We start from the raw sequence: 20,528 nt of genomic DNA on the forward strand, positions 1-20,528 counted from the left end.
CATAACTGGGATTTCATAACCTCCCTTAAAGGTGCGTTGTGTACATTGGCATCTCTTGGCAGTCCTTGCCCTTAGTTACCAGAGCCACTCCTTTCTGTCACCTAGGAACTTTTTAATATCAACATCAGTTCAGAGTTTCTGAGCTAGAGTTTGATGTGTCAGCGTATGTGGAATACAGCACTTGTTGAAACGTGGTTCAGGCTTCAACCACTAAACAGTGTGGTAGTCTGAACCAAGGCCAACACCTTGTGGAAGCAGGAAAAGAAATTGTATTAGTATATTCTGAACACAAAATGGAAATGGCTGAAGGTAAGATTACACCTGCAGGCGAATCAGGCCAACTCCTGGAAAAAATCTGGCACCTGAACTTGCTAGCAAGAGATGAGCTTCTGAAAAGCGACCTGGATAATGAAGGTACAGCAGAGTATGTGCTTAGGCTGATCTCGTTAACAAAAGAGCTGAGCAGATCTCTCAGCCGGCAGCTGGAGAACATTACGGAAAGCCTTCAAGACACTTGCCACTTGTTGAGTACTCTCCGTGACAAACACAAGGAATCGACTGCAAGTCCAGGCAAGTATGGAGGGACATGCCTGTAAACAGAATGGACTGGGTATACTGGATGCTAAGTTTTGCCGTGTGATGATGCTGGGGGACCTTACTTTTCATTTGTTAATATTTCAGTACTTGATCACTCATTAGACCAAATGAATTCATATTTCAACGGTTGTCTCACAGTGTTTTCAAGTCTATTACATGAGATTCAATATGAGACTTCATACTGAGAAATATGAGACTTTCTCAGGAAAAAAATAAATTATCTAAGCAGAACCATTTCAAAGTTTTGTGTATATTGTATTTTGGTGGATTTATCTTGGCCAGACACCAAATGCCCACCCAGAAACTTACTCCCCCTCCTCAACATGACGAGGAGAAAATAAGATGGAAAAACTCATGGGTCGATATAAAGACAAGGAATCGCTTACCACTTACCGTCATGGGCAAAACAAACTCGACTGAGGGAAAAAATTAATTTAATTTATTGTCCATTGAAATAGATTTGGATACTGAAAAACACAGGCAAAAAATTAAAACAACAAAAATCTGTAATAAAACTCTCCAGACTAGGTTTGTAGTTTAGAAAGCGTATGTTAGTTTATTTACAGCACCAGGTGCATGGGGGATTTCTCCTTCTGTCATGCCCAGCCATCAGAACTCTATGCATGATTTTTATACATGTTTTACAGCATCATTATAATATTAGTACCTCCTACCTATATTTGATTGGTTAGTAATTTACATATGATTACACCATCAAGTTATAGCTACCACGCATGCTCAAAGGAAAGGTCTTCACCTAGGTAAGGGTCTTCTTGAACTATGGGTGTGATTTTTAGTATTATAACGAAGGTAGTTCAGCTTAGAACACTAAGAATTTTCACTTTTCCTGCCAAGTTGGCGAAACTTCTCAAAACATGTAGATTAGTACCATCCTCAAGGTCCTTATGCTCGATGTGCCTCCTCGAGAATGATACAATACTTGCGTCCCTTGACTAGGCGTTCTGTTCATTAGCTCATGCTTGATAAATTCAAGGATAGAATCCTCATTATTTGTGAGAATACACATAAGGCCTTTCAACACTAGTTACATTTCAAGGATATGCTTTGGTAACACTGGAAGGAAAAACTGGGCTTTCTGCAGGCTGCAGTATCACAGGATCACAGAATGATATGGGGTTGGAAGGGACCTCTGGAGATCATCTCCTCCAACCCCCTGCCACAGCAAAGTCACACACAGCAGGTTCCACAGGAACGTGTCCAGGCAGGTGTGGAATGTCTCCAGAGAAGGAGACTCCACCAATCTCTCTGGGCAGCCTCTTCCAGGGCTCTGTCACCCTCAAAGTAAAGAAGTTCCTCCTCATGGTGAGATGGAACTTCCCATGTTCCAGTTTGTGCCCGTTCCCTCTTGTCCTGTCCCTGGGCACCACTGAGAAAAGACTGGCCCCATCCTCCTGACACCCACCCTTGAAGTATTTATAGGTGTTGATCAGATCCCCCCTCAGTCTTCTGCAGACTAAAAAGACCCAAGTCCCTCAGCAGAGAGATGTTCTAGTCCCCTCATCATCTTTGTAGCCCTTTGCTGCACCCTCTCCCGCAGTACCTTCACAGAATATCCACCTGCTCTGGTGTGGGGTCCTCCACGGGCTGCAGAGAGGGTACCTGCTCCACCATGGTCTCCCATGGTCTGCAAGGGAATCTCTGCTGAAGGCCCGGAGCACCTCCTCTTCCTCCTTCTCGGGCCTTGGTGTTCCCAGGGCTCTTCCTCACGCTTGTTTCCTCACCGTTCTCTGGTGTTCTTGCCCTTTCTTAAGTATCTTTTCCCAGAGGCAGCACCAGCGTCACTGACAGGCTCAGATCAGTCCTCAGGTGGGTCTGTTGAGGAGACGGTTGGAACCGGCTGGAACCGGCTGTGACCGGCACAGGGCGGCCCCGGCCTCTCCTCACGGAGGCCTCTGCAGCCCCCTCACTGCCAGCGCCTCACCGAGTAAACCCAATATATATATCGTCTACAGTCCTCTACAAGTAACACCACAGTTAAAAACAAGAAATATAAGAAAGAGTTCTGCCATCTTAGTTTACGGGTAATCACGTAAAATTTAATTTCGTGCTTTTATAACGGTGTCGTTATAATAACAGCACTGTTTACTGTGAGGAACAAATCCAGATTTATTTTCCTGAAAACAAAAAAAAGCAGGATCATTTTTGTTACGATGAAACAACTCCTTTTCCTCAGAAACAACGTTTTAACAAACAGGCATCAAAGTAGAAAAGAAAACTAATATTTCTGCATTTAATATTGGTCTAACAGCCTGATGCATAGACAGAGAGAGAGATTCCAGGCAGAGATCTTTATGCCCACGTTTATGAGCCTTTGTTCTACAGCTTTATAAAGTGTCCACAATAATAAAAGAACATTTTTGTAAAAAAAAAAAAAAAAAAAAAGGACCTGCTTCCAAGCTCCAAGATCAAGCTAACTTTGCCCTGTTGGCCTCATGGCCTATGTGATTAATTTATTTATTTTTAAGATGTCTAAGAATTCAGTATCATTCTTCTTCCAAAAAGCTACTTTTCCTCGTCTAACGGTTTCCCCTTAAAAAAAAAAAAGCAAAAAGGTTTGAAGACGGTTGCGCATAAACTGCCACTGGATTCCAAAGCTGCGTTATCAAACATCAGAAAAGCACAGAAAGCGAAGTGTTAGAAAAGCGACGGTGACCGGGGGCTGGGAAGGGTAACACAAAAGGCGGCTTATTTCGAGGTTAACCTTGTAACAGGGTGCAAAAAGTGTCTTTTCGTGTGACACAGTTGGGTAAAGTTACAAAGGCCGAGTCGTTGCTGGGCTTTAAGCACGGCAGTATGAGGAAAGTCACATTCCCAGCACAGGAAAATGCCATTGTTTCAAACGAACCCGTTATCCTCAAATTTGATTTTAGGGAAGTTTAAAAAGCTGTACGATTCGCTTTGTAGTTTTTTTGGTTTTGTTTACAAAATGCAAAATTCAGGGAGGAAACAGGTTAATTTTGGCAGTGTTGCCAAAGCTTGAGGTTTGCCTTTTAGTGATACAGAGAAGTTGTTTTTTACACCCTCTTATGCAAACGAAGCTGTGCAAGCTGTGTTATTTCCAGTCCTCTTGTTTTATTTCTCAGCTCTGTTAAACTATTTAGAAGTTCTTCTTCACTACTGTAAAAACGCCCCTGGAAAAAGAGCAGTACTTTAGAACAAACTTATTTTTTTTCTTTGAACTACTGGTGTAAAATATATATTAAAAATGTGTTTGTGTCATCTTTTTTTTTTTTCTTTTTCCCCCCAAATGTAGTCAAAATCCAATAACAAGTCATTCGGGAACTGAGTAACTTGCGAAGGAGTAACTTTTAGACTGAGTTCGACAAGTAAAAAGCTTTATTCTGAACTGAACACTTTGTAGGTTTAAGTCAATCAGATGCAAATAGAGATGAAAGGCCTGTCTAGATCATATATGAGTGATGTCATCATTACTCAATGAAATTATTTTCCTAGTTGAAAACCTTGAGTCATTGATTTACCTTATATGGCTTTATTGAAGAAAATGAGTGTAAGCCAGTGGTTTCCCGTTAGACTTGGATCAGCCCTTTCTATTGTCCTTCCCTTGTGTGTCTTTGTCCATTATAAGCAGAGAGCACACCCTACTGTCTTTCATTCTGTACAATTTTCTTAATTTGTGTTGAATTTCACTGGATTTAACCCGCAAAACAAAGCTTTCCGGGACCTCCTGCAGCAAAGAGAAATAAGCAAGAAATTTTCTGAGGGGTTTGCAATATTCCTAATTAATGAAGACACAGTTCCAGGTGTAGAGATTGACAGCATGAGGTGAGGGGAGAGCTGAAAGTAATACATCTGAAATCCTTGGAAAGAATGTCTGGAAGGATTTCTAAGAAAAGGTGTAAGCAAAGAAAAATGTCATAAATTAAAAGATCATAAAGTGAATACGCTAAAGATAAAAATCTTACATGAATGGCAGCTAGCACTGTGCGCTTTTCATGCATCCTTCTTCACCAAGTGTTTTTGCAAGAGCAACCTTCACCAATCCTATAACTGGATGCTACAAACTGCTGAACTTCAGTATTGTAAATGTGCTGGTATTTTTGTGTTATTTATTTACCAATTCCATGCTTTAGATTGATTGTCATTAAGAATTTAGCTGGTGCCCGATCACTAGGAAGGTGTTTGTTGGAGTTGCCAGAGCAGTACTTTGACAAATACGCAGTTGTACTTGGACAAGTACACAAATGTACTTGTCAATATTCAATTCCTCAGAAATTCACTCAAATTGAGTAGCAATAAATGCAAAAAGATTAAGTGGAAGCCAAGAAATGCATTGTGCTTCATGTATTGAATGGCACTATGGAATTAGGTGGAATTTATCAGGTATGTATATAGGAGTTTGCACATTTTTTGCTAGACTTCATGGAAAAATTCAATTGGTTACTTTTTTTTTTTTTTCCTCAGAGTACAATGGAATTATAGATTGTCTGCAGAGAGTGAAGGATTGTTTGATAACTACAGTCTCACACCTTCAAGAGGCAGAAAATAAACTTTGTGCTGCTAGCTCCAGACACAATGATGATTCTCAGATCCAGGCTGCTCAAAATGCATCAAGAGAAACAGATGTAGTTCTGAACATTTGTTCTGAAGGAGAAGCAACAGAATCTGTGCAAGAACCTCCTAGATGTTCCCAAAGAACTCCTTCCCTGAACAAGGCGGAAAGTCAGAATGTTAATCAAATCCAGCTGAGTGAAACTAAAACTGTGGAAAAAGACATTGTTGCATCATTAGCTGAAAACTTACCTGCTGGAGAACAGGACATTAGCGGAGAACCTCCAATAAAAAAGGAAGATGGTGAACAGAGACTACCAATGAACGCTGTTACAGAGAAAAGAGATTGCAGTGAAAAAGACAAACCTCATGGAGGTAGCTCTGTTACTGAAAAGTCTCCAGAAGTGGCTTTTCACGATGCTCTTAGGAGCAGTGGGGAAGGCATTCCATCTGGGATGTTGAAAGACATTTATGACAGAACTGCTAGGAATCTTTTTGAACAGGAAAAAGAGGCAGTAGTCAAAGAATCTTCAAAAGAGGTAGGAAGTCAAGAACATAGACAGACAGAGCAAATGGAAGGCAGTAAAGTGGAAACAAACCATGAGATCTGCAGGAATGACCTAGTGACCTTCACATCTTCAGCACAAACACGTGAACTTACTGCTGTGAATCCTTCCGTGAATGATTCAGAAGAAATACAAAAATCTGGACACTGGATGACCAAAAAGTAAGGACATATTCTTTTTAGGAACAGATGTACATTAATATTGCTTATTAGCACACATATAAACATCTGTGGGCCCGGAAACTCAATGTGCACGTATTGAAGAGCTGCTGGTCATGCACATAATAGCAGTTTACAACTTCAGCATGCACAATGAAGATCTTCCATTTGGTCTAAAGAAAACTATAACTTTCTATTTGATTGCATTTTTTTTTTATACCAGAGAAGGACTGAGTCACAGCCAGTCAAGTTAGTAATTCCCAAATTGTTCGAAACCAGTAGAGAAGGACCTCAATTAGTCAGTCTTATAATAATTTGTAAGCTGCTCTGAAAAAAGCTAAACATAAACATTTTCATGATTTTCCCATCTATTCATAAAGATATAATTTTATGAATGATCTGCTTATGCTGCAATGCAGCACATCGTTATAGTAAAGTACTAATTAAAAATACAAGGCGCCACTCCACCCAAAATATAAAGACTAATATTTTATGTTCTTTTTTTCCTCCAGATTTCCAGTGGAAGAGAGCGGTAAGAATGAATGTGAAGTAGCTTGTTTTATTAAAGCTCCTGCAACTGCTCTGGAGAACCTGAAGTGTAAGATAGTCAATGACACCAGTTCCTTGGTGGTGGATGATGCTGAGGAGCTGGTCAGCAATGTCATCAGTATTGAATGCTCTGATCTTGAGAAAAAAATCCCTTTCCCTATCAACGTTGCGATCCCATTTACTTCATGCTTCAGAGGAAATTATCGGGAGATCGTGGTGAAGATGACCAATGGGAACTTTCAATCAAACTACTTGACTCCCATTTCTTTGGAGGGATACCAAGGAAACCATAAGGTTGGTTACAATCTAAACGTTGTAAAAACATCATTCCAGGTTCCCAGTTAAGCCTCTGAGGAGTTATGCTAGTAAAGATGTCATTATTAAGCTGTATTGCCTGCCATGTGGGGTGAACTTGTCTTCCTACTTTTTCAAGTATTCAAGTATTTCAAGTATTTCAAACCTAGTATTTAACAAGGTCCCTTTTTCCACTCATAATGTTAAAGCAATTTCTTGATCCCAATATACTAATGCTTTAGTAATGGTTCATTATTTTTGTAAATAAGCATAATACATTGTATTATTTGATAAAAGTAAAAACTTAAGGGGAATTATTTCGCATTCAGATCACAGAGAAGTAACACAAATCTGTGTGTGTGAGTCCACACTGCATCTCAAAGAAACACAGGATAGTTCTTTTTATAACTACAGAAGAATTGCATTGGGCCAGATTCATCAACCAGTTTATAAGCTTATGTCATTTCACCCCAGTCATACACTGGAATGCACATGAGGACTAGAAATCACCAAATAACTGGGCATCCAGGTGGCCATGATATTTAATTTCTTTTCATTTCACAGCTTACTCTATAAATAACGTTGCCTTCTCAAAATGCTAATCCGCTGTGGAACAGAGCTTCCTTTGCCTCCAGTGTTCTCTAACCCCACACTCTTTTTATGCAGGAAAACTTTGCAGAAGTGAAAATTTACCAGCTGGGTGTTTTTTCTGTGATGTCATGCTTAAAGAAAGAAACATTTACTGTTCCAAAGACAGGACTCTCGCAAAAGCTGAGCGTGGATTCTAGAATCTCTTTCTATTACCCTCCAGAAACATTCAGTTCTCCAGCACCTGTGCAGTTAAAGGTGAGCTTGAAATACACAATCTTTGTCTCATGAGTCTGTTTTCTGATCTGTTCTGAAGCAAAGATGTCAATAACGTTAAAGGGCAACCTGTTCCGTTGTTAGAAAAAGTGAAAAGTGGTTGCAGCTCCACATCCTGTATACACAGCAAATGGTTTCCTGTTGACTTTGTTAAAGCCACATAATATTGTCAGTAGTCAATGCTATCTGTAGCTGAAAATAAGAACCATCTACCTTTGTCTGATATACTTTAGAAAAATATAGTTGTTTTCAACAGTGACATAAGCACCAACTACAAACTTCAACTGCTTGACCCAGCATTTAAGATAATGGAACAACTTTTCTCACCTGACCTTCATCATTTGTACCAGGCAGCGCAACAGAAGGGTTTGTCACCTCTTCTGAGAATAATCTCAAGATTTGCGTCAGCTATAAAGTGTTTCTCCGTTCCCCCATAAAAACATTGATTCAGAGGTACAGAGGAGATAAAATTAAGTGAGGTGAGACCCTGGTCCAGGTTGCCCAGAGAAGCTGTGGCTGCCCCATCCCCAGAGGGCTTGAAGGCCAGGTTGGATAGGGTTTTGAGCAACCTGCTCTGGTGGGAGATGTCCCTGCCCAATGGATGGTCTTTAAGGTCCCTTCCAACCAGAACCATTCTATGATTAACAGTGAAAAAAATACAGATTTGAAAAATCTTAGAAAATCATCAAACTCTGGGGGAGCTCAGAAGTTTCAAAACTTGAACTGAAAGCAGGAATAAAACAATCAAAATATTTTTGTCCATGAAGGTTCCAGTTTCTGATGACTCTCAAGCACTTGGTTGTGCATTGTATAAAGCGCTGATACGTTGTTTGGGTTGTTCCTGGGTTATAGAGAGGTTTCTCTGTAATCTAATTCCAAAAGATAAATCTATTTAAAAAAAACAAAACAAAACAGGAATATCAGAGAAGATTTATTCATTTGCAAGTTAATTGTATGATTGCTTTCCATATTTAGGTTCAGCCAATTGAACCATCATTGGTTTCTACCTTGAAAGCGAGACACGATACGTACCACTCAGTGGTATCTACTAGTGCACTGGTTTATGTCCAGCATCCTTCAGCCCAAGCATTTAACAGCCCCGTCACTATTACTCTGCCCTGTCCTCCAAACCCAGAAAAAAAAAGGCAAGGAGATGAGACAGAACATGCAAGAGCCATTAGCGCTACAGTAAAGAGGGTTGCTATGGCACACCATCCTCGGTAAGAACAACTTCCCTACAAATTCAGCATTTTCAAAGCATGAAAATGAATTCATTTTAACAGTTGCTGATTAATTTTTTTTATTTTTTTTTTTTTTATTAAAAATGTGTTAGTTCCTTAGAACAGTCTGCTATGCTTAGAAACGCTGTTAGGAACACTAGAGCAAATCCCCACAATTCTCATGCTATAGCTTCACCCAGAAAATTCATATAGCATTTGATGTACAGTCTCTACATATGCTGCCCACCGCCAACCACTATATTTCTAACAAAAATAAGGATGAAAAATGAGTGGGTTTTTTTTTTTCAGCAAGAAATGTCCAACCATTTTCACCAAAGCCAAACACTGAACATGGAGAATAACCACGTCTCAAAGCTGCCGGGATCGTTATTTTACAAGGATGTGGTTTGGCTACCCTGGCCTTTGAATTTTCTGATCTCTACTTCTACGCATTCCCATGGCTGGCTGGGTCAAAATTTATGACATAATAGTTGGGAGTAGGTCAGTTTTGTGGGAACTGCCGCACTAGATAAAGGCCCAGATTTTTCCAAAGCACTCCCTACAAAATTTCTAAAATGTAGACTTTTCAGAAAGTCTTAAAAAAGCATTAAAACATGAGGACTCCTAAAAAAACCCTCTACATTTCAGTTAACTTGCAGTTCAATAAAATTTTTCCATCGTGCACAAGAGGATACGGATAAAACTTTTTGGTGAAAAAAAGGCTGAAGCTGACCTCATCTATTTTGACAGTCAAAAAAACAGATGCTGCTTTTACCGTCTCATGCAGGAAAAAAAATCAATCTGAACTTACCATTTGATCGTTGTCCTTCCAGTTCTGCTACCGTGGGCAACTCCAGATTCAGAAAGGCTTAAGCCATTTTCATTTCAGAAAGGCTTATCCAGTTTAAAAAAAAAAAAATTATAAGGAGGGGGGTGTGTGAGAGGAGAGTTATGGGCTTCTGTGAAAAAAACCCTTGTGTTTCATTCATTAGGATAAATTAGCCAGAGCACGTCACGTTACAGTTGCCTGATTCTGAGTGTGATATCGATATAATCACCTGATTTGAAGAAAAGCTACTTTTATTTTCTCTGTGGAAAGAGATAATGGATAGCAGTCATGTCTTATTTTCTAAATTCCTTTATGGTTATTGAGTAATATTTGCTTCGGGAGGAAAAGGTGCTTCTAGAAAATCTAAATCTTGATGAATGACTCAAAACCAATCTGTAATAATTACTGTGCATGATATTAAGCTATAGATTAAACTGGATTCATTTAGACAGAAACCTTTCTTTTTCTTTTCTTTTCTTTTTTTTTTTTTTTCCTTTTTCTGGAGAATTGAAAAAAATATAAAAATAACTTTTAACAATTACTCATGGAGTACAGTTCCAGATATAGACTTTCAGCAAGGTGGGAAAAACATATGTAGTCATCAAGGAAAGCAGAAGGGCGAGCAGAGCTACAATGACAGACTTACTCTTTCTGCAGGATCTATTTTTCATTATATTTTTTCCTATAATTTCTTGGTTTTCCAGGGCTGTGAGTGCATCTGTGAGAAAAAATGGGGAGAATCTCAGTGATACTTTGAAATTATTAGGTCACAGAAACAAAGAAGAGGGGTGGAAGGTGCTTGATGATGTTATTATCCAGAATGCACGAAATGGACTTGTATCATTTCAACTAAATGAACATTTAGAAAGGTAATGTATAAATAGTTTAATAAAACTTTATTTACTAAAATATTTACTTTCAAGTAATTGAAATTAGTAGCGATAAGAAATCATCCAGTATTAATTATTAACTTGCCAGCATCTCTTTATCCCGCTTTGCAGTATAAGATCATTTCGATTTGTTACTCATAATTACAGAAAATATAAATTTGTTTAAATATTTTTCATCTTTAGACTGTACACAACGTAATATATATAAAACTTGAAACAGGAAATGCAGACATTAACCTTAATTCAAAAATGTGATTTAGGTCTCTGACTCCAAAACCATAATATGTTTTTGGAATTTCTTATTAGGAAATATTATCTTACTTTCATCTAAAATTTGTATGTATTTGAATTCATAGATACAGAGTCAATATACGCTGCACTACAGAAGCAGGCAAATTTCCACCCTTTCATACATGTGGAAATAAGAATGAAAAGGAGGTGGCAAAAGGTCCATTGGAGACTTGAGTCCTGGATTATTTTGAGTGTTAGAAGAAACTGTTAGAAGTTGATAAAATGATTTAAGACAGAGTTATTTATTTTCATGTCTTTTTTTTTTTTCCTAATACAGCTTTGTGGTCATTCGCCTTTCGTTCCTCTTGGAAAACACGTACCTTCTCCTCTTTGCTCAGGGTCTGGAAGAAGCTGTTTGTAGCACAATGGCTAATGTGATACTGTATCGGAAAAGAGAAAACCCCTATAAAATAGTAGTTTTGCTCTCTGCATCCAAAGAATTGACGTGGGAACTTCAAAAGCTCCACGAGGAGGGCTACTTTGGTCCCCCAGAGCCTACGCAGCAGTTCCCATTACGGGAAGGAGAGCAGATTCATTTTAGATTTAGAGGGAATATTTTTGCTTCAGGTAAGGTCATTAATTCACGCGTCTGGATGAACAGTAGCAACCACTTCTGTTGTTCAGAAATACCGCATGTGAACATTAGTAGATTGGGGTCAGTCACAGCACATTTAGTTATTTGAGTGTTTTCTTGCTTTTAAATGATAGGTTCATGAACTACATGGGAAACAAACAAAAAAAATATTAAAAATAAAATGTACCAGTTGAACAAGATCCTGAGCAACCAGCTCAGATGACCCTGCTTTGAGCAGAGGGGAGGTTTGGACAAGATGATCTTCAGGGATCTCTTCCAACCTCTGCCATTCTGTGAAACCTGGTTCCTCAGAAAAATCTAGGATTTTACCTTTTATTTCAAAAGGGCAAGATTCCGTCTATGGCTTCTTAATGTAAAGAACATTTGATAGGAATTAAACAGATTCCAAACAAAAAGAAACAGTCCACTATTTTATCCGTGTAAATTCACTTGAAGTGGGCAAGATTAAACACTGAAATCCAGGGCAAAATGTTGCTTTTTGTGAGCAGCACTATGAATGAAGCTGATGCAAGACTTATGCTGTTTCCATTTGCAGCCTCAAAAATTCTATGCAGCAGCCACCACCATTCAGAGATTTGCTTAAAGGAAGAAGAGATAAGAAGCCTCAGAAAAATTTCCCCACGAAATTACATATAATCTCTTCTGCTAGTTTTGGAAAGAACGTGTAAATATATACTTGGCCCTCTGAACATTTTGTATGTAAACTCTGTTTACCTTAAAGGAAGGATTATTCTTCAAAAAGGGAAGTCTCCAACCCCCAAGGAATGTCTGTCTGTCTATGCAAAGGATAACGTTATAGATGTATCAATTAAAAAGGAATTACAAATCCTAAAAATGCACCTACGTCTCTACCTCCATTCATCTTGTTGTTACAGAGAGACAGGTATCCATCCTGGATAACCAGAAAGCATATACTTTGAATTCCATTCACAAAACTGTTTCATTTTTATTTCTGCCTATGTTATGTACTTCATCCCCTTCTGTGTTCCTTATTTTTCAATTTATAGCACAACCTTCACCACGTACTCCTTATGCCAACAATTCAGGGGCCAAGACAGCTAACTATAAGGACATTTCAACTACTGAACCTCAGATGTTCAATAAAAAGTAACAACAATGAGAGATAACCAAATTTTATGTGATTAGCTCTATTTGACTCACCCTAATGAATTATTTTAGATGCCACACCTCGAAATACAGTGTAAAAAAATTTTTTTTTATTTATTTATTTGTATCTGCAGAGAACGGGAAAGATTTTGGAAAAGTCCACAGGCTGATTTTTCATTCACAAAGGAAACCCAGGCTGGAGCTCCAAATTAAAGAAGTGGATGAATTCGGTAACCACAGTTCACCTCATTACAAAGGAACAGCAGTGTTTTATAAAGTTACCAGAGAGATGATAACCAAGAAATGGGAACAACCTTTGCCATGTGGTGACTATGAACACCAGACCCCACTGTGTAAATTAGCACTGACATTACCAAAGGTGGGTTTCTCACTTCACAGTGTTAGAAATATTTCCTTTTTTCCCTTACCACATATTTGTTAGGTGAAAGGATCTCGGTATGATTTTTGCTTTACAGATACACACAGGAGTCACTGATGGAGAAGTTCTGATCCATCAGCAATGTACAAACACCCTCAGAGTTTCTCTTAGCATGTGGGAGAGACCCTTATCCATCCAAGTACAAGCTTGGAAAAAACCGTTTAGCAGAAATTTTTCACCTGTTTGCTCATCCCAAACTTGGGATGGACTTGAGAAAGCATTATTTAAGTTTCAGTTTGATACTTCTTGTATCCTTGTCTTGGGAGTGCAGAATTGCAAATTATAGGAGCATTAAATGGCTGATGTAACCTATCTTTCTCCTACCACCTGATTCTCCTATTATGCCTGATAAGCCTCTGCAATTATTTCTATCTCTGGTGAAAGCTATTGCTACATAAATTAATCTTTAATATACCTGCAGTGAAAACTCATTGTAATCTTTTCAAAGAGCCTGCGTATCAGCACCCTATATCATACAAAATGCTGCTGCTAGACTACTGCTATTGAGTTTGCATACATTTTAATATCAAAATATGTACAGTAGCACTTGGTCTAAATCGGTGGTGACGAGCAGTAACATCTCTTTTTGAATTTAATTCACTCTTCCTTAAGCTATCACCTGCAAATACACCTTTTATTTCATAAGCATAGCTCTTGATTTCTCTCTCATCTCCATTCTCCCAAGTAAAAATTAAGAACGATCATCTGCAGAAGATTTTAAGAGGAGATCTCTTTCAGTGACCAACTAAGTTTTATTTTAAGAACCACGTGCTTTCAAGCACTTTGCTTTTCCACAGGGCAGAGGGAAATCTTTTCACAGAGAGAGAAAGACAAACTCTTGAGGTCCAGTGGGATGATTTAAAAAAACTGGTGATAGCCTTTGGGAATAGTTTCTCTACATCTTTTTTTTTTTTTTTTTTTTTTTGAGTAGCGGCTCTACTTTCAGCTAAAAAGTTCAAGCAGAGAGGACTCCAGTTTGATGCATAAAAAGCCTGCTTAGAGAGAAAGGGTTATTATATCATTTCAGGAAATCAGTGTTGCAGGATCTTGCAAATAATTTTTCTTTTGCTTCCTGCAAATATATTTGAAGAAGCGCATTTTAAAAGAGTTAGAATCTTCATTAAATGCAAATATTTGGCCAAAAAAAAGTGATCAAAATGCTTGAAAACATTTGCATATTGATAACTTTTTCATTATGAGATTTGTATTTTGTCTTACACAGAATAAAATAACAATCTATAGAATGAAGAACAGCATCAAAATATCATCTTCCCTTCTGTTGCAAGTCGTTGTAGTCCACAAAATGTCCTAATTTGCTGTAGTTGGTGAACTCTCCTGCTTTTTGATCTATATTCCATCCATCCATTGTAATAATTTAAAACTGATAGTGCCTAAAATCAGGTTTATCAACAGAGAAGAAATATTCCTTAATAATTTAGCTAGTTCATTTATCATCTTTTTGAAGAATTATAAAACATCAATGAAGCTGATTATTTGACTTTAGCGAATAATTAGTAAATGAAATACAACACACCTTACTTTTAGTATATAAATACACAAGGCAAATGGGAATTTCACCAACACCAGTCTAGTGACAGGTAATATTCATTAACACAAAGTTATAATGTTGTTTACTCTTTTGCTCTTCATAATTTCTTCCAGCCAAGTAAATCTTGAATTCCATACTGAACAAACTCACAGAAATTTTAAGAATAAAAAAATAGTCACTTTTGGTTTGTTTGCTGGCTGAAAGATAGGGAGAAAAGAGTAGGAAAAAGCAGTCAATTTTCCTAAGGGAAGATGATTACTAGTAAAGACCCACACAGATCCATGCTAACATATCACAGAATCACAGAATGCTATGGGGTTGGAAGGGACCTCTGGAGATCATCTCCTCCAACCCCCTGCCACAGCAGAGTCACACACAGCAGGTCTCACAGGAACGTGTCCAGGCGGGTTTGGAATGTCTCGAGAAGGAGACTCCACCACCTCTCTGGGCAGCCTCTTCCAGGGCTCTGCCACCCTCACAGCAAAGAAGTTTCTCCTCATGTTGAGATGGAACTTCTTATGTTCACGTTTGTGACCATTACCTCTTGTCCTGTCATTGGGCACCACTGAGAAAAGACTAGCTCCAGTATTCATCAGAAACTTCTGAATAACCAACTGAAAAGTCTGATGACAGCACAAAATATTCATAGTACTAAAGCTTTCTATGAAAAAACACAGAATATGATGGTATTGAGCAGCTAGAAAATAAACTTGAAAATTTAGATGTTAATAAGTGTTTTGTTGGGGTGGAAGTACCTACGTCATTTCATACTGCTAGATTCTAAATTACCTACTACCACTCAAAAACAAACTTCTTTGGTCATTTCCTCTCTGAAAACTTCCAGAGGAATATGTAATACATATTCAGCAGCAACTAAAAAGGTAAGTAGAATGTTCTAAATTATTAACAAAACTGAGAACAAGATTATGCCATATATATATATATGAGGCATCCGCATCATGACTGCGCCCTGGGGTTCGGGTCACAGAACTCAGGAAGAGGATTTGGAAGAAGAGGAAAGAACGAAGGGGTCAGGAACATGGAGTGGTTCTAGGTAGAGAGAACACACATTGATGACAACACTTCAGGCATTTTCGACAGAAGTTGAAATATTGTATAAACTTATAAATATCATGGAGGAACTGGAAAAGGAACGATGATATCCCCTTTCACAGGATATAAGAACAATGATATTGGTAAGTGACAGGTGCAACCAGTAATGTAAAAGAACATACTTTTTACATACAAAAATAATCAAATGGTGAACTCATTTTAACGGGATATTTGCAGCAGTTAAAAATGTGTTTGAGCTAGAAAAGGAATTGACTGGAAGAGAGACGGCACCGTACACTAAGCATAATGATCCAGATGCAATTAAATGCCAGAGCAATGAAAAGGAAATTCTAATTACTTACCGTATCTTATTATATGTCTTATAATTATTAACAGCGATGAAAGCACTGACAGTAAAAATTAACATAAGAACGTTTATCCTGTTTTTACTATCCATGATCCAATCAACATATTTCAATCAGATATATCTTCACATTCATGGGGGCTTTCTAATGAATAAAAGAAATAGAATGAAATAATTAGAATTGGTAAAGAAAACACAGTTAGGGAGAAATTTAATGCACTAATTGTAGCAACAACCACACCAGCCATTTGTCAAACGCAACTGCTATTTACCATTTCATTAAAGTCCAAGTCTTGTGCTAATGTTCATAGAAGATGAACCAAGACTGGCACTGTCCATAATTAGTCTTATGCCGATGCTGTTGGTATATATTACCAAAGGAACTACAACAATCTGACCACATTTGTGTGCGTAGACGTAAACTCAAGCAAAGATCCTTCTGTTTTGCTAGTTTTTATCATATATATATATTATTACAGTACAGCAAATATGCCAGCACAAATCTTGAAAGCATCAGTGTTTATACCTGACCTATTGATAATGGTGGGTTGTTCCTAGTATTCATTGCTCACACTAACACAGCTGCTTACAGAATTCCAGCCTTTCATGGGCTTGGGAATAAAATCCCCAAAAGAGCAGCAAACACAGGGCAAGAACAGCAAAGTCTATTCACGTTTCTACTACTTTGTTGAGTTAACAAACATTTTAACTTCAGTTTAACCATGTTAACAAGTTACATGAGATCACAAACACACAGTGTGGCCAGGAACAATAGAAGTTTTCTCAGCAAAATGAAACAAAGTTTTTGCTTTTACTTTTTTTCTTTTTCCCCCCTTTATTTTGCCAGATGGTAAAGTTAGTCCCATCCACAATGCCTGGTTTCGGTGGTGCCAAAGACAGATGGAATCTTTTTAAGGCAACCACTCTGACTACATTTGCACTCACTTCTGTCAAATTCCCACCTAAATTTCTCTTGAATTGTGGAGAGAAGACAGTAACTCTATAGACAATAAGCCATTTTTATACTTATGTGCCCACATTATCCACTCTCTCACAAATATATTTCTGACAGTGGTCGAGGCAGTGGTTGTTTCCTTTGTGTACAACCATTCAGCTCAGTTGTTAGTTTGAACGTGGTACACGTGTACAGAAGGAAGCTGATCTTCACTAACAATTCCTGTTTTTGCAGCTTTCATTTCCTTGGTCAAACCCGTTATTTTCAACACAAGTTAAACAGAGTGGATCAGGTCCCGATGTCGAGTCTGTGTGCATCTATCGGTAACATTTCCACTGATTTCAAAGCGGTTGTACTTATGTGAAAGTGGGCTAAAGAACGCAAAAGGTTAATTTCTCCTTTTCTCTCTGTCCTGCTTGATATGCTACTGGAGTCTGGTCGTGTCTGAGAGGTCTATTTGACAGAGCACTCCCCTATTACTGCCTCAAATCGGAATGCTTTGCAAAAAAAGAGATTGCTGTAATCCATACGAGCATTATCAAATTACTATTCTGCCGAAGTTTTCCGTCTAATGACTGTCTAAGAGCCAAAATAGCGTGTGATCCTTTGCCTCGGAAAGGCATTTGCTTTGCCTATTGAAGGACCTTCCAGACTAGAAAACCGCCTTGGCCGCTGAGAGTATTTTACTGACGCCCTCAACCAGAACAGCGGGACCAGCGCCCAGTGCAGCTGAACCGCGGGCGAATTTAGCGCTTCACCACCGACATTTAATCTTTAAAGGCAGACTTAATGTTTTAGATCTAATGCATTGTATATTATTACGCCGTTTCGAGACAATACTCATTTTCAATTCCTATCATTTATACTACTATTTTAACGTTAAGTAGCACAAAGTGGTTGAGATTAAAGTCAATGCATGGGTAATTGAGTTCATCTACAGTAACTTCGAAAATCTCATACAGACCTTTGAGGTGCTAAATTCTCATTAATGAATGAAAATAAGTTTAAAAATATAAATGCATAATTAAACGAAGCCAAAGAAAGCTGTCTTGGAAGAAAAACAATGCCCCCTTCTGGAAAAGCTTTATATTCCCTTTTTTAGGCCCCTTTGAGGGCTCTTTTTTAGCCATGTAATGCTGTTTTCATATCTCAAGATGAGTAAAGTACAGGATGCTTTTGCACTGCCAAGCATCCTCTGCGTGGTGAAACCCCCTACCAGGATGACCAAGTACAGGCCTGATGAAAAGGCACCAAAAAAAAGACAATTACAGCTTTTCATAGAAAATAGAGCTGAACTTCACTTAACACAAATTAATCTCTTCCTGTGCTCAGTGCTCATGTAAATAATTCCATATTCTTTATGGAGTAGGAAACAACAGTAAAGCCCACAAGACTTTCCTTTTTCTCAATCAATAGGGAAAAAGTACAAAGTATTTTTTCTTTCTCCCCTGTGTTCAGAGGAAGAAATAGGAAGAACTCTCTACTTTCTAATGGAACTTGTCTTTTCAATTACGATGATTTTTAATGACTTCTTACTAAAAGTTGAACTATGCAAACTGAATAGCTATAGCTACAAACATAATATGATTTCTAGAGCTAACAAACAGCTACTGTACACCTAGAAACTGTTATTTTTCCTTGAAACAGGATGGTATGCACAGTTGCAATAAGAACGCAGAGACAGCAAGGCAAAGTTAATGCAATATTCAAAATTAGAATCCATTTCCATCATTTTAGTAGCTGTATATTAATTTATACCTGCTGATGGTGTTCACCGGTTTTCAATAACGACACAAATCCTCTGCGTAGGTAAAGCCAACCTTAAATGCTGATTTACTGCAATCCGCTCCCATACCCTACGCCTCATCCCTTGCTCATTTAGTCATTTCTCTTTCCTCAACACATTGTCTTTGATAGCACGAAAAGCTGATCAACCGCCCACCAAGCACAAAAAGAATTTCCTCTGATTCGTCAGGTAAGAGCACATACATAATATATGGATATCAATCTAAATAATGGTTATATTCGCTAGGTTTTTTTTAAATGCCAAGGTTTGTTTCAGCTGTGATTGATAATTTAAAATGCCATATTCAGGAACCAAAAGAATTAATGTATTAAAAGATATTCTGGTTGGGAGGGGTCCCTGCCCAGGGCAGAGGAGTGGGACTGGGTGATCTTTAAGGTCCCTTCCAACCCAAACCATTCTCTGATACTTAGCATTCTGGAAATAAATGAGGTTTTAGACCATTTTAATAAACCCAACCATATTAAAAGATATTCAAAGATATAAAAGAAAAAAAAAAAGTGATCTGTTTACCAGACAATAAAAAGCTCTTGTAAGATAGATAACGCTACGGTGGGGTGCCTGAACAGCATATAATTTTTTGTATAAGGAGATCCAGTTTTTACAGGAAGATTCCAGTATAGCTGACGTATCAGTTATAGGAAATGCCCAAACCCTTCTACTTTATCACCACTTTCTCCATGCAGTTCCAAAAGTTACAGATAATTGCTGAATCTGCTCTTGACTAAATTAATTTCTTGTTGCAGTGGAGTTACCAAAAATTGCATTAGAAATAAGAAGTGATGATGCTTCCGTTAAAGTAAACAACAAACCATTTTTAGTCGGGGAGTTCACCCACTGAGCCTCCAGCTTTAGAAAGCTTTCCAAAAGAAAGAAGGATTGACATAGCAGAAGAATAACGCCCTTAATTTACTTAATTTTTTACTTAATTTTTGTCCTTCAGAGGCCGCGTGGGACAACGTGCTGTCCTGGCTGGCAGAGGAGCTGGCGGAAGACAATACGTCGTTGCTTACTTTACGCTTCCCTGTTCGGCGGAGCCTGCTGCAGCTCGTTAGGCTGAAGTGCCCCGATAATTTAGCACACCAGATCTACGAGCTGCTCTGCTGCTGGAAGAAGACCCTTCCAAGGTCGGCGGATAAACAGCGGCTCCTGTCTCGGTATTTGAGGCAGAGTGGCAGAAGCGACCTTTCCGAAGAACTTCATTTTAAGTGGCAAAATAAAGCGTTTGCTTGACCGACTCACTGGCAACCAAGAGCCCCATTTCTCTTCTTCCTGAAAGGTGCAGATATTTCCGTGGTATCTTTGGATGAACAAGTGACAGGGAAACCAGTCAGGGATCAGACGGCTTATTTATTTGTTATTTGCAACCTCTTTAGTAAACCGAAGTATAGCAGCAATGTCCTTGCTGGCCAAAAAAGAACATTTCTCCTGTGGAAAAGTGAGATATTGAAAACAGAGGTATGAAGGATCACAGACTGGTCTGTATAGGTTTCTAAGGACTTCAATGGTTTGCACATACCATACTCAATTGACATTTTTTATTCTCTAAAAACTCATTTATGTCCAGAATTCTAAGTAACATAGAATGGGTTGGGTGGGAAGGGAACTTAAAGCCCACCCAGTGCCACCCCCTGCCCTGGGCAGGGACACCTCCCACCACACCAGGTTGCTCCAAGCCCCCTCCAACCTGGCCTTGAACCCCTCCAGGGATGGGGCAGCCACAGCTTCTCTGGGCAACCTGGGCCAGGCTCTCACCATCCTCACACCAAAGAAGTTCTTCCCCACATCTCAGCTCAATCTCCCCTCTGTCAGTGTCAAACCCTTCCCCCTCCTCCTAGGGCTCCCCTCCCTCATCCAGAGTCCCTCCCCAGCTT

The 20,528-nt window shown here is 38.6% G+C and overlaps 1 protein-coding gene across 1 annotated transcript; it reads left to right on the forward strand.

The window, feature by feature from the left end:
• Positions 1-299: 299 nt before the first annotated feature.
• On the forward strand, positions 300-19,887 carry DTHD1 (death domain containing 1). Its single transcript, XM_074147639.1, has 10 exons — positions 300-570; positions 5,041-5,854; positions 6,364-6,694; positions 7,361-7,540; positions 8,534-8,778; positions 10,312-10,476; positions 11,066-11,355; positions 12,625-12,869; positions 18,768-18,825; positions 19,598-19,887. The coding sequence occupies exons 1-10, from the start codon at positions 300-302 to the stop codon at positions 19,885-19,887; spliced, it is 2,889 nt and encodes a 962-aa protein (XP_074003740.1).
• Positions 19,888-20,528: the final 641 nt, after the last annotated feature.

Source organism: Numenius arquata, chromosome 5 (genome assembly GCF_964106895.1).
Source record: "Numenius arquata chromosome 5, bNumArq3.hap1.1, whole genome shotgun sequence".
NCBI lineage: Eukaryota > Metazoa > Chordata > Aves > Charadriiformes > Scolopacidae > Numenius > Numenius arquata.